An 11,174-nucleotide genomic window follows, 5' to 3' on the forward strand; every position below is an offset into this window, starting at 1 on the left:
CCTTGCATAAAGATACTTAACTGCTCAAAAACTTCAGACAAAAATACGTGAAAGAGTAAAGAATAGAACGTATAACAGACGGAAACTGAAATAAATATAAATTTCACAATTTCTTCGAAACCAATTACCAATTCCACCACACAAATTTGTGTGCTGTGTGGCACTGACATTGGTCCGATGAACTGAACCGCGACTTTACAACCGTTTTCTGGGGTACGAAAACCGTCGGATGTGCGCACACCTTTTCCACGATTCCGGGACACAAGTGTCGACAAACAGTGGGCCGGTTCGGAACGAAAACAAAAACAATAAAAAAGCACCACCAAACTCGAGCTGCTCACAAAGATTCCAACCCCTTCGCCTTCTTTTCCACCTTCAAAACGCAACGAAATGTATATACATATATGTATAGTATATCCGTAACGGATCGGTGATTCGAACGCGAAAAAATAACTTGAACGAAGAGAAGACACACAACAACAACAGACAAAAACGTCTCATTCAAATTGAACCCTCTTGGGTTCGACGCACACAGCCCCCACCACCCAGTGTCCAGCTCAGCGCTCTACGGCGAGTATCTGCTTGGCCGACCGAGCGTCGCAGCAGCATGGTAGAGACTGGCAAACTGGGTTCGTGTTACCGAGAAGTTCTTCTCTAACAAAGTTTGCTTCTTTCTGCTGCTGCTACTCTCACGGGAAAGTCAGTTTCAGTGAAGTCGCGATGATGCCCGCTGAAACCTGAAAACCGGCCAGCGGAACCTGTGTTAAAATTTATTTTGAACCAAACCGAACGATCATTGGCGGCGATCGCCAGCGATGATCGGGAGAGGACGTCTTCACTCGCACCAGAGACCAACATATTTGCAAAAAAGCGTATGATTGAATTTTTGCATGTGTTTCAAAGTGTTCGATAAGCAACATAATTCCTTGCATTTTTTTTTTCTACTACTCGTGATTGCGCTGGGATCGGTCGTAAAATCTAGTTCCACTTGGCAAGGTTTTTGACACATTTAAATAGATGCATTTTTACGTTGCTCAAGCTTCAATTTATATCGCCCCCGAGGCGAGCTAGGGGACTAATTGCCAACGTATAAGAATGTAACAGTATGTCCAGCAGTATGTTTTCACTCATTAGCTAGGAATTCACGATCCATGTCCACCGCCAGCACAACGTGTTACACGGCTACCAATGTAAGTCGGCAGCGCGATCCGTCCAACTAAGCCACTTGCGCAATCGAGTACTTTAGCGTGGAACAAACGCACGAGCGCAATGTGATTATTTCCGCACGAAGTTTGGGTTCCTTGCGCTGCAGGAAAAGCAATCCACCTACTGGACCGTGTACGCCGTCATGCTTCGAGTCGGTTAGACAAGTCTGCAGAAGATCACACGACTCATTGCACCGGTGTCGCTAGAAATACTTCAGCTCCTTCCGCTAATCACTCGTTGCATATTGCTTGTGTTTAAATCGTAACTACACTGCACTGATTCCTAACTGAACTGATCTTCACTCAGCTTACTGTGTACACACACACGCAAACACATGATTTGCATAACGCGCAAACAACGATTGGCTGTTGTTTGTCTGCACAACCAATTCACTTTTCACACATTCGTTTTCGTTACTTTGCAATTTTGTTATGGCTACAACAATACTTTGGAACGGTGGCATCGATCACCATCAAATATTTACACCAACTATCGTGCGCTACGAGGATTTTAGTTTCAGGCACACGTTTAATAAAATCACAAACAAGTCACATGTTCTTCATTTCTTTATCGGTTCCAGTTTTATCAATTTTTCTTTTTACACACCTTCAACAACCCGCTACTTGTATCTCTTGGGTATGAACGTCACGGACCGTTCCCGTTTGTTGTGTTCCCGGTCAAGCAGTTCGTTTTGAAATGATTGTTTTGCTCGCGCTAGATTTCAAGATTTCAATTTCGCACGAGCTGATTATCTTGACACGAAAACCAGTATCGTGACTTTCTTGACTTAAACCTCTCTACCCAGCTAGCGAAATGCGTTCGAACGCTCGAACGAATTGATTCGAGTAGCGTTTTGTCCTAACTGCTCGAAAACTGTACGCAGCGCAGCGGCGAAATTAAGCTGTGTGCGTTGGAACAGGATAGAATTAGTAGTTCAAGCTTTTTGTTTGTGAATGCTCCAATACAGATATCTCAATCTTTTTTTATGAATGGGCCACATTGAAAATGATATTATATTCAAAGGCAGAAAATCTCAGATTATTTAAAATTACGGAAAAGTGAACAAACGATTCGGTAAATTAAACATGAATAGATATATTTAGTATACGAAGATTTAAATTACAAAGCTTGACGCCACTTGCATTTTATAATATGATAATTGTAACATCAGTTGTCGTATGATCCATAAAACTGCTGCAATCGACTGTAATATGAATCAGAACAAAATATTTCAATTTAGAAAACTATTGGATAAACTATTGAAAATTTCTAATGCAAGCAATAATTTAAAAAAAAACATGCAACAAAGCATTTCAGGTAAGAAATCGAAATCTTTTCAAGTCAATAAAATAAATAAACAACTTAGTAGCTTTTGATTAAGTAATCAGGGCTTCTTCAAAACTGTTCAATAATTCAGTTATACGGCCTAGCCTCAAAAGTCGGCGGGATTCAAAAGTGTATAACTGTTGAATATTTCATAACCAAGTACGAGGGTAATTTTTATTTTACTACAAAATACTATGTAAATAAATGTATTACACGTGTTGTGTTACGCAAGAGCCCTTTTTATGTAAAACTGACAGAATTCATTCCGATATTTAAAATAACCGTTCTTTGATACCGCTTTTAAATTTCGAGGGTCCACCGTTCCTTTTCATATCCGACCAATGACCCTAAAACGTACGATTAAGCCACGACCTCAGCGACAAAGTCAACGAAAGTGCCATAAGTTGTCAGTTTTGCATATCTTGCACAACATTACAACGTCGAGTTTCGCAGCAACAACATGCATTTAGAAACAGGCATGATGATATGATTCACAATGAAACGGCATCAAAAACGGATTAGTTAAATGATCACAAGATTACGCCAGGCCCGAAAATGCTCACAGTGGTGGTGCGGGACTGTTGTCACCCAAACCCCTTCAGTGCCCAACAGTCACTTAATGTGAGCATATCAAACGTGCTATATCATCTAGATAACGTCTCGTTATCGCAATATAGCCATCGCAACAGTACTGGTACGTAAAGAGGCACTTATTAATCATTGGTATATTTTTATTCCATTTTTTTCTATATATCTACATTAAACAAAGTTGCTCTATAATTTTTCCACACTGTATGATGAGCATGATTCTCATTCTATCGGCAAGCTCATCAACTTTATGCTTTTGCTCTTAATTCCTTCAAATGTGTACGTGGGGTTGACTTTTACAAATTCACCGTACCTAGAAGAGTGAAATAATTATTTAACTATAGCGTTTGGTTAATCGTGACATAAATCTCACATCATTTCCAAATCCGTTTGAAAGCCAATCTTCGCTGCAGGTATCTGAGAACCTATGGCGGTGAAATTAGTACTCGTCAGCCGTATGCCGAACGCACGGCAAATCGGTCTACGGGCTTTAAGTATCTCAGTGGCGATCCCTCGTCCTCGGTAACGATTATTCACGCTCAGACCGTAGGCCGTTAAATACTTATCGACACCGTACCGCTCAAATAGATTTATAGTGTCGGTCATGTATTCATTTACTGCCACTAATTTTTGCATACTTTCGGATTTGATCTGCAAAATATATTTTTTTAATACAAATAAGCAGTCGATCTAATATGACGAAATTGAAAACTCATACATACCAAGTTAGATATATCTATTTTATCATTGACACACTTCACTGCCAGCAGGTTCGCTCCCACTAGCTCTTTGGAACCTTCCTTGTAGCATACTATAGTCATCTTCTCGCTAAAAACGTGCATCCAGAATTTGACAATCTCTTCGTACGACAGTTTATAGTGCCGCACACGTCCATACGAACATAGCGGTTCGTCATCAAGAAAATGCTCGGTGTACAGCTTGATGGCATCTTCGAAACGATCTTCCGTCAAATCTTCCACCCGGTACGTAACCAACGCACCATCCTCACGGTCCGGATCAGGAGCATCAAAAGTCCACCAAACGTTCGGATATGGCACGTTTTCCGGTCGTTCCCAAGGCATGATGCGGTCGAAACAAGAATCACTGTTTTACGTTGGAAATCTCTTCGTACACTGTACTACATCTAACCGTGGTAATGATTCTTTTCTACTTCAACTCTTGCCGAGACGTTTGCCGTATGAATTACGATGATAACAACACACACACACACAACCCTTACGGTGAGCTGTGCGGTGCGATAGGGGACACCATGTGTTTGCGCACTGACAACAAAAACCGCGCAAGCGCGTAAAGTTGATCCGTTAGCACCAGCTTCTTCCGGATGGTGCTAGCATACTGCCCAGCGAACATTTTCAAACAGACGCAAACTAGAGTGTTGTGGGATAGCATCGTTTTATCGCTTAGTGCGAGGTGTATCTTTTTAATTATAACATATAGGAATTATTCAATAAATGTTTAACTCCCTCAGCAAATCAAATATCCCGTGGATATTGGGGAAACTGGGTATTACACCTGTAGCGGAGATGTCTCTCGAGGATGCAGTCGGTGTGCTATGCCATCAGTTGCGCCAGTGTTTGCCAGAGGAAGTTCCGCCTCTGGTGACCTCTGAAAAGCCTCTGAGGAAGATCGCCTCTGAGAACTAAAATCAAGAGAAAGGGTCGAACTTTAGACGTATGGAACAGAACTCAAGAGGTTCCGATACGCCCCATTACTAGCCATTCCTTGACTTCGGTTTCCCTGCAGCTTGATAGTCAGTCCAGCGTACGGCAAGGCGATCCGAGCAGGATTGCATACTCTATCCTACCGCCTCCAATCGCCGTTAAAAAAAATTGCTTAATGATCTATATTTTTTTTACTTTTCATTGCCATTGAAAGCATAAATCCTTACGAAAATTTTCAAAATAATAATTAGAAGATAATTTTACAAAAACGAGACTTAATGCAATATTATTAATAGCATTTTCAGCTTAATTCAAGAGTAACTACTTCAAACCTTGTTAGTCTACCATTTCTACCTTCCTTGGCTTAACTACGTGCAGGAAGAAAGGCCAGATGGGATTGTATGCCGATCCCTTCTTGTTAGTAACAGGTGACATTACCGTTACTACTAAAGCAAATAGTCTTACCTTTGATTCGACTGCTAAATAAACCGCCCCCCCCCCCTCCACATACACAAACTAACTAGCTAACTAATGTTTACAAGCTACGTAATACGTTGACACAGTGACTTAACACATTACCGCATGCACTCAAGCACTAGTTCAAAAGACTTACTCTTGTCACACACACTAATATGTAGATCTTCTAGGCGACTAATCAACAACAAATCGATTCGCTTCCTCTTTCACCCTTATCAGTGGTTCCCGGGCAAACATTACACAGTGTGATGATTGGTGCCCATAAGGGAATTCGTGTGTTTCTCTTGTACTATCATCGTTATCTCCCATTAGTACGAACGCTGAGTTTCTCTCCCCTCTCCAAAAACAGCTGGGGTGTTGCCAATTTAGCCGGACGAATCTTGTTTATTGTGTGGGCCACAAACCCCCCAGGGAGAGAGGGGTCTCGTACGCTTTCTTCCGAAGAAAAGATTTTGAATGGACCGTTTGAAGGCGGATAACACTGTCGGGGGCGGTGGTGACAACTTGGACGAAAATATCACTCTCCATTCACACATTATTAGAGCAAAACACGAAGGTCACCTTATCAACCAGTAGCCATGATGTGTTATCTCGACGGGAGCCGCCACGGTCAGCTCTTCACACAACGACTACACTATGGGCGCATATTACACTTACACGCAACGAAGTTAGAGTTTTTTTTGCGAGAATTCAGTCGCAGTTGTAGATCGGCATTCTGAGGGAGCGCCTAAGGGTGATCTCCCACAGTCAAACAATCAACCTGCTTAACAGTTCAGTCTGTTCGTTCGCGCGGTGAGAAGCGCACATTAGTCTGAAGTTTTACAAACGAACGAAGTGAGAATCTTCGACGAGAACACAGCGACGAACTCGGCACAAACTTACACGATACACGATGAGCTGGAAACGGCCCGACAACGTACCGTACCCATCGGTTTGGCATACGTTCCAAGCCAAGGATACGGAAAGTGATCAACTGGTTACGTATCGCGTGCAGGATCTGCCGGAAGATCGTTTCGAGGAAGCGATCGCACACATGATGGAATATTTTGTCTACGATGAACCAACGTGTCGTGCCCAAAGTAAGCTCTGTAGGATTATCTAGAACGGTGCATTCGTACGAGTTGATTTGATTGATTACAACATTAATCCTTCCTTTCGTAGATATCGCAGGTGAACAGCAAAGTGTAGATGAGATTGCGGATTTGTGGCGAGAATTCGTTAAACTTCGTCTAGTGCTCGTGTGCTTCAAGCAGGGAAGCGATGAAATCGTGGGCATGAACATGCTGTACGTTTCACAGCAAAGCGATAAGGAAGAGTATCAAGTATGAGCAACATTTGCAACAGCCGGCAATATCTACGCCTATCCTTAATCTCCGTGTGTTCATTTCCTTTCTGCGCAGTGCAAGGGCAAAATATGGAGATGCATTTACGATTTGGTCGATTATACGATGAAACAGGCAAACATTTATGAGCGATACGGCGTCGATAAGTATCTCGGAGCAATGGGACTTTCGGTGGCACCTAATTACCGGGGACGAGGCATTGCTACGGAAATTCTGCGCGCCAGAATTCCCCTTTGCAAGGCCGTTGGTTTACCGCTGACATCGACCTGCTTTACAGCAATCGGATCACAAGTTGCAGCAGCGAAAGCCGGCTACGAGGAAACGTACGTCGTGTCGTACGATGATATGACCAAGGTAGACGAACGTTTCGTTTTTCCAAATATTACTACCAAGTATGTAAAGTGTATGTCAAAGCGGGTAGAATAAAACCGTTGAGAGTATGATATACGTTGCTTGTTATCGACGTTCTTTACAGACTATTATTTCTCCAGGTTCTAGGTCTATCATACTGCAAGCTTGACTTGCTGATCATTTGCAGACACATGTAACCAAGCAAACACATGCACAGGTGTACACGTGTCTTAGAAACTTCTAAATGCACACACACCTCACGAACTATTCAACAATGTAACGCACAAACAGCAATTATCTAATGCAATCAATTCAGTACTTAGGCCTGACAAGCTTAGTAATGGTTGGTGAGAAACCCCCACCGCCATATCATCTAGGTGATGTGCGAGGTATACAAACTCGTTCTATTCCTCATCGGTGGCATACGATGTTTCGGATTGGAAACAGTCACGTTTAGCATCTTCAACACATTTAATGAAGGCAACTGGTGAATACTGACTATTTTCAAACTAAAAAATTCCGCAGATATATAAGCGTTAATTCAGCGTAGCTAAAATTAACAAGTTTTCCGAGTGATATGCTATTGGTCTTATCTGAAACAATCACATGATTCAAAACCATTTCAATGGAAGGCTAAATTATCGTACGGACAGTTCGATGGATCATTGATTTGAACGATCTCCCTCAACTATAACTGTATCTTAGTATAAATACTTCTCTTAATACCACTGACACAAAAAACTCGATAAACTTGCTGATTTTTACTTGTAAACTACCTGTTACGTAACTCCATATAGTATTTTAAAAATAAAATTAGCATTCAAATCTGATGTGGCGAAAATTGGTGAGAATTTTTTCTATAAGTGACTTGAGTGCGGTACGTGATTCTAGTTCTTCTTCTTATTCTTTTTGGCTTTACGACTGAATAGTTCACGTCGACCATCGAATGGCTAGACTTATTGGTACCACGTAGTTGGATAGTCAGTTCTCACTACGAGGCAACGATCTGCATGGGATTTGATCGGCGTCGCGCACGATTGATTCTAGAAATATATACAACAACAAAATTACAAAAATTAAGCACATGTGTTCTTTACATGTTAGTTTCTGGATCATATAATACTCTTTTGCTTTTAAATTCTCAGCATATAAACACAGGCAACATTTAAAAAGATTTAAACACAAAAAAAGAGTCCAATATTTATGTATTTTCTTAAATTCTCTCATATATGTTGAGTAAAAATCAAGCCCATTTGATAGATTGAATAATCAAGCTAACAACATATTTTATGTTTTATTCTTTATGTGCTCTTGTAGAATCCTAATTCTAAAGTCTAAATTCTAAATTCAAAGTGCTAATCATTAACGAATCTCTGGGGACAAAACTAGCGTTAAGAATGAAAATTTGTGTGTAGCTCTGGAGCACGTCTGATAAAAGTTAGATGGATTTTAATTATCATTGAGTATGACGGCACGTCAATCACTTTAGATGGTACTAGATAAAAAAAACCTATTTAAGATATGCCAAAATACATGCAGCAGATCATAAAGGCCTAAGAGTGATACACTGTTCAAATGCGGTTGTATTTGTTTAAGAAATATAATTTTTTGAACCCAAATAATAGGCGGTTGGCCCTTAAATTTTGTGTTGTAATTTTAAAAATATATTGAAAAGGACTCGAACATTAAACTTGATGTAACCGATTTATCAATTGGTTTTGATTGGAGAACACGAGGAAACAAATATGTTTTGTATTCAAATAATCTATACATCCTCTGCGTACCACAGTCAAAAGATCCTTAATTTAAAGAGAACGATTAGTGTTGTGGTGGCGATTTCTATTTAATACCAACCAAAACACGAGCTAGCGTCAGATCCCGCATATTGTCAATCTCTAGGGCATCCAGTTCGTCCACTTCCACCACAGTGCACCATTCGCTTTGAAAACTCCCCACATCCATTACAAGCTGCCGTTCGGAAAAGTAAAACATGCCCGTTTCTACTAACTCACCCTCCCAATCCTGCCGTCTCGGGCGTGCCATCGGATCAAAATTGATCGCTTGCAAATGTCCACTAACCGCATCCTTTCGCCAGCGCAACTTGTAACTTCTCACTACACTAAAGGTACACGAAGACACTTCCATCGAAGGGTCTGAAAACGTACGAACCTGGGCGGCAGCCTGCCTCAAATAGTCAGCCCGTAGAAACGGTGAAGTGCATTGAATCAAGGCGAAATGGTGTATCTCCGGATGGGCGAGTAGGAACTCGTGTGTCGCTTCCAACGAGCTCGAATGGTCCTGTGCGTGCGTTGCCGAGCGGGCAAACACTGTGGCACCGTGGCGAGTAGCTTCAGCAGCAATCTGCTCGTGGTCGGTCGATACCCAAATTGAACTAAATACACCGGACCGTTGAATTGTGTGTAAGGTGCGTGCCAACAGGGTTTGATTGGGTTGAATTTCAACGATATTTTTCAGCGGTATGCCTTTGGATCCTCCGCGCGCGAGCACGAGTGCGGCAATGGGAATTTCACTGCAAATGCAGAAATTTTAGAAAGAATCGCATTAAATGTTAGTAAACTTTATGTAATTTTAAGTAAGTTGTGACTATTCACTTACGAGTCATCGTCGTCTGTGATACAAGAATCAAATTTAATCAGTAATACAGCTGCTATTCCCAGTATGCACTTCATCGCTGATCCGATTCAAATTGGTGTAGATTAATACTGATTGTTGGGGCTGACACTACTGCACAGCAGATCCCTAAACAAGACAGACATTTCAATCGGATCACGGTAGCGCGAAACGCACACTGGGGCAACCGCACTCAATAATTTACAATCATACACCCAACTTTGTATAATTTTTCTCCTTTTATTTAGCATTATAATGCGTCAGGTTAATGTCATTTTTTCCGTTTTCGTTTTCCGGTCTCGTTAGCATCTATAGTTTTAGTGTCCTCATAATAAATTATTAATTGGTTTGTGTATGCTTCTGTTACTTAAATTTCTCTCTCAATATAGAATATATATATATATATACTTTTTTATCTCAGTGTATTTGTTCGTTCGCTCTTTATTTCTTTGCTTACATCTGCCTCTGTGTGTGTTTGTTTGTTTGTTTATTTGTTTTGCTAATTGTAACATGCTTGTTGCAAAAAATAGTGTATGGTTTCGTTCATGTCTCGTTGCCACATGGACGCATATGAGTTTCTCTTTCTACGACCTTTTTTTGTCGGTTTTGCCGGATGAACAACATCATGTTTGTTTTGCACTCTACGGTACGTTACACGAAAGGCCATAGAGAGATGGTGGTTCAACTCATCTTAACACGATGAGTGTAAAGAGAGAAAGATTTGTAGTTATTTACCCCTTTGTTTGTACTGGACTTTTTGGGTTAACAAAACATGTTTCATCGATTCACACACACACACACGCCCGTTCACGAACACACGCGAGAAATTGTTTTGCTTAACTTACTACGTACCTTAAATCATTCATAAAAATCGATGGTTTCGAACAAACGCTTTATAAAAATATATCTACAGAACACTTTTACTTTAAACAAGATAGAGATAGAGGGAGAGAGCAAGCGAACATAAACAACTAGCAGAGCTGCCTGTTCTGAAATATAATATTTAATTTTGGTATAAAACAATCGCCTAGCTTCTAAGATTATCAAGTGTATAGGACTATCGTGGTTGACGTCCCGCTGAATAGGACGCCATTCGACATTCTACAAACTTAAAGTAAAACACAGTAACAAATATGACAAGATAGAAATGGATGCTGAAACCCTACGCTCTACGTCCTATTTTGAAATCTTTATACTCTCTTTTAGGAATAAAAAGAAGAACAACGCAATAAATGGGAAATCTTTTTGCTTGCGGGGGTGTGTACTTAGAACAAACTCGTGAACAAGGAGCTCTCCAGTAAGTCAATGTGATCTTATCTTCCAGATTTGGTTATTTTGCTGCTATTTTTATGTTAGGCGCTGTCGTCATCAAATATTTCAGTTCGTTCTTTTAAATTGTGCTTTTTTACGATCGGATGATTGTTTTTCATTAACTGTTTGCTGAAGTATTGTATTCCTCTAAAAGCTATCTGCTCACCACTGCTAACCCGTCGTAAATCCAACAGCTGTTGTTGTTTTGGTATGTTTTATTATGAAAGTAAGATAGGTTTCTTTTTCCCCATTCTTCGAT

General features: G+C 40.7%; 4 protein-coding genes across 4 annotated transcripts in view; 1 reads left to right on the forward strand and 3 right to left on the reverse strand.

Moving 5' to 3' along the window:
- The window catches only part of LOC126558919 (GILT-like protein 1), a 149,413-nt gene extending 146,005 nt beyond the window's left edge, over nt 1–3,408 (reverse strand). Inside the window, exon 1 of the mRNA XM_050215009.1 lies at nt 3,403–3,408. The gene's annotated coding sequence lies outside the window, so the exon portion shown is untranslated. The remainder of the gene's footprint in view (nt 1–3,402) is intronic.
- On the reverse strand, nt 3,318–4,258 carry LOC126558906 (uncharacterized). The gene is made up of 3 exons (XM_050214991.1): nt 3,843–4,258; nt 3,494–3,771; nt 3,318–3,433 (listed from the first exon to the last, which is right to left on the reverse strand). The coding sequence occupies exons 1-3, from the start codon at nt 4,200–4,202 to the stop codon at nt 3,343–3,345; spliced, it is 729 nt and encodes a 242-aa protein (XP_050070948.1). The 5' UTR covers nt 4,203–4,258; the 3' UTR covers nt 3,318–3,342.
- A 1,912-nt stretch (nt 4,259–6,170) lies between these two features.
- Nucleotides 6,171–7,061, forward strand: LOC126558929 (arylalkylamine N-acetyltransferase-like 2). The gene is made up of 3 exons (XM_050215018.1): nt 6,171–6,358; nt 6,441–6,601; nt 6,680–7,061. Exons 1-3 carry the CDS (start codon nt 6,172–6,174, stop codon nt 7,046–7,048), a joined length of 717 nt encoding a protein of 238 aa, XP_050070975.1. The 5' UTR covers nt 6,171; the 3' UTR covers nt 7,049–7,061.
- Nucleotides 7,062–8,812: 1,751 nt separating this feature from the next.
- Nucleotides 8,813–9,663, reverse strand: LOC126558883 (N-acylneuraminate cytidylyltransferase). The gene is made up of 2 exons (XM_050214963.1): nt 9,590–9,663; nt 8,813–9,503 (listed from the first exon to the last, which is right to left on the reverse strand). The coding sequence occupies exons 1-2, from the start codon at nt 9,661–9,663 to the stop codon at nt 8,813–8,815; spliced, it is 765 nt and encodes a 254-aa protein (XP_050070920.1).
- Between the last annotated feature and the right edge of the window lie 1,511 nt (nt 9,664–11,174).

This window comes from Anopheles maculipalpis, chromosome 2RL, assembly GCF_943734695.1.
Source record: "Anopheles maculipalpis chromosome 2RL, idAnoMacuDA_375_x, whole genome shotgun sequence".
Lineage (NCBI taxonomy): Eukaryota > Metazoa > Arthropoda > Insecta > Diptera > Culicidae > Anopheles > Anopheles maculipalpis.

Excerpts from the sequence above, each read along its gene's own strand:
- LOC126558929 (XM_050215018.1), top strand. The coding sequence starts at position 6,172 with ATGAGCTGGAAACGGCCCGACAACGTACCGTACCCATCGGTTTGGCAT. Across the intron at positions 6,359-6,440 it reads ACCAACGTGTCGTGCCCAAA|ATATCGCAGGTGAACAGCAA; the intron begins GTAAGCTCTGTA and ends TTCCTTTCGTAG. Across the intron at positions 6,602-6,679 it reads GCGATAAGGAAGAGTATCAA|TGCAAGGGCAAAATATGGAG; the intron begins GTATGAGCAACA and ends CTTTCTGCGCAG.
- LOC126558883 (XM_050214963.1), bottom strand. The coding sequence starts at position 9,663 with ATGAAGTGCATACTGGGAATAGCAGCTGTATTACTGATTAAATTTGAT. Across the intron at positions 9,504-9,589 it reads ATCACAGACGACGATGACTC|TGAAATTCCCATTGCCGCAC; the intron begins GTAAGTGAATAG and ends CTGCATTTGCAG.
- LOC126558906 (XM_050214991.1), bottom strand. The coding sequence starts at position 4,202 with ATGCCTTGGGAACGACCGGAAAACGTGCCATATCCGAACGTTTGGTGG. Across the intron at positions 3,772-3,842 it reads AAATAGATATATCTAACTTG|ATCAAATCCGAAAGTATGCA; the intron begins GTATGTATGAGT and ends TATATTTTGCAG. Across the intron at positions 3,434-3,493 it reads CAAACGGATTTGGAAATGAT|GTACGGTGAATTTGTAAAAG; the intron begins GTGAGATTTATG and ends TCACTCTTCTAG.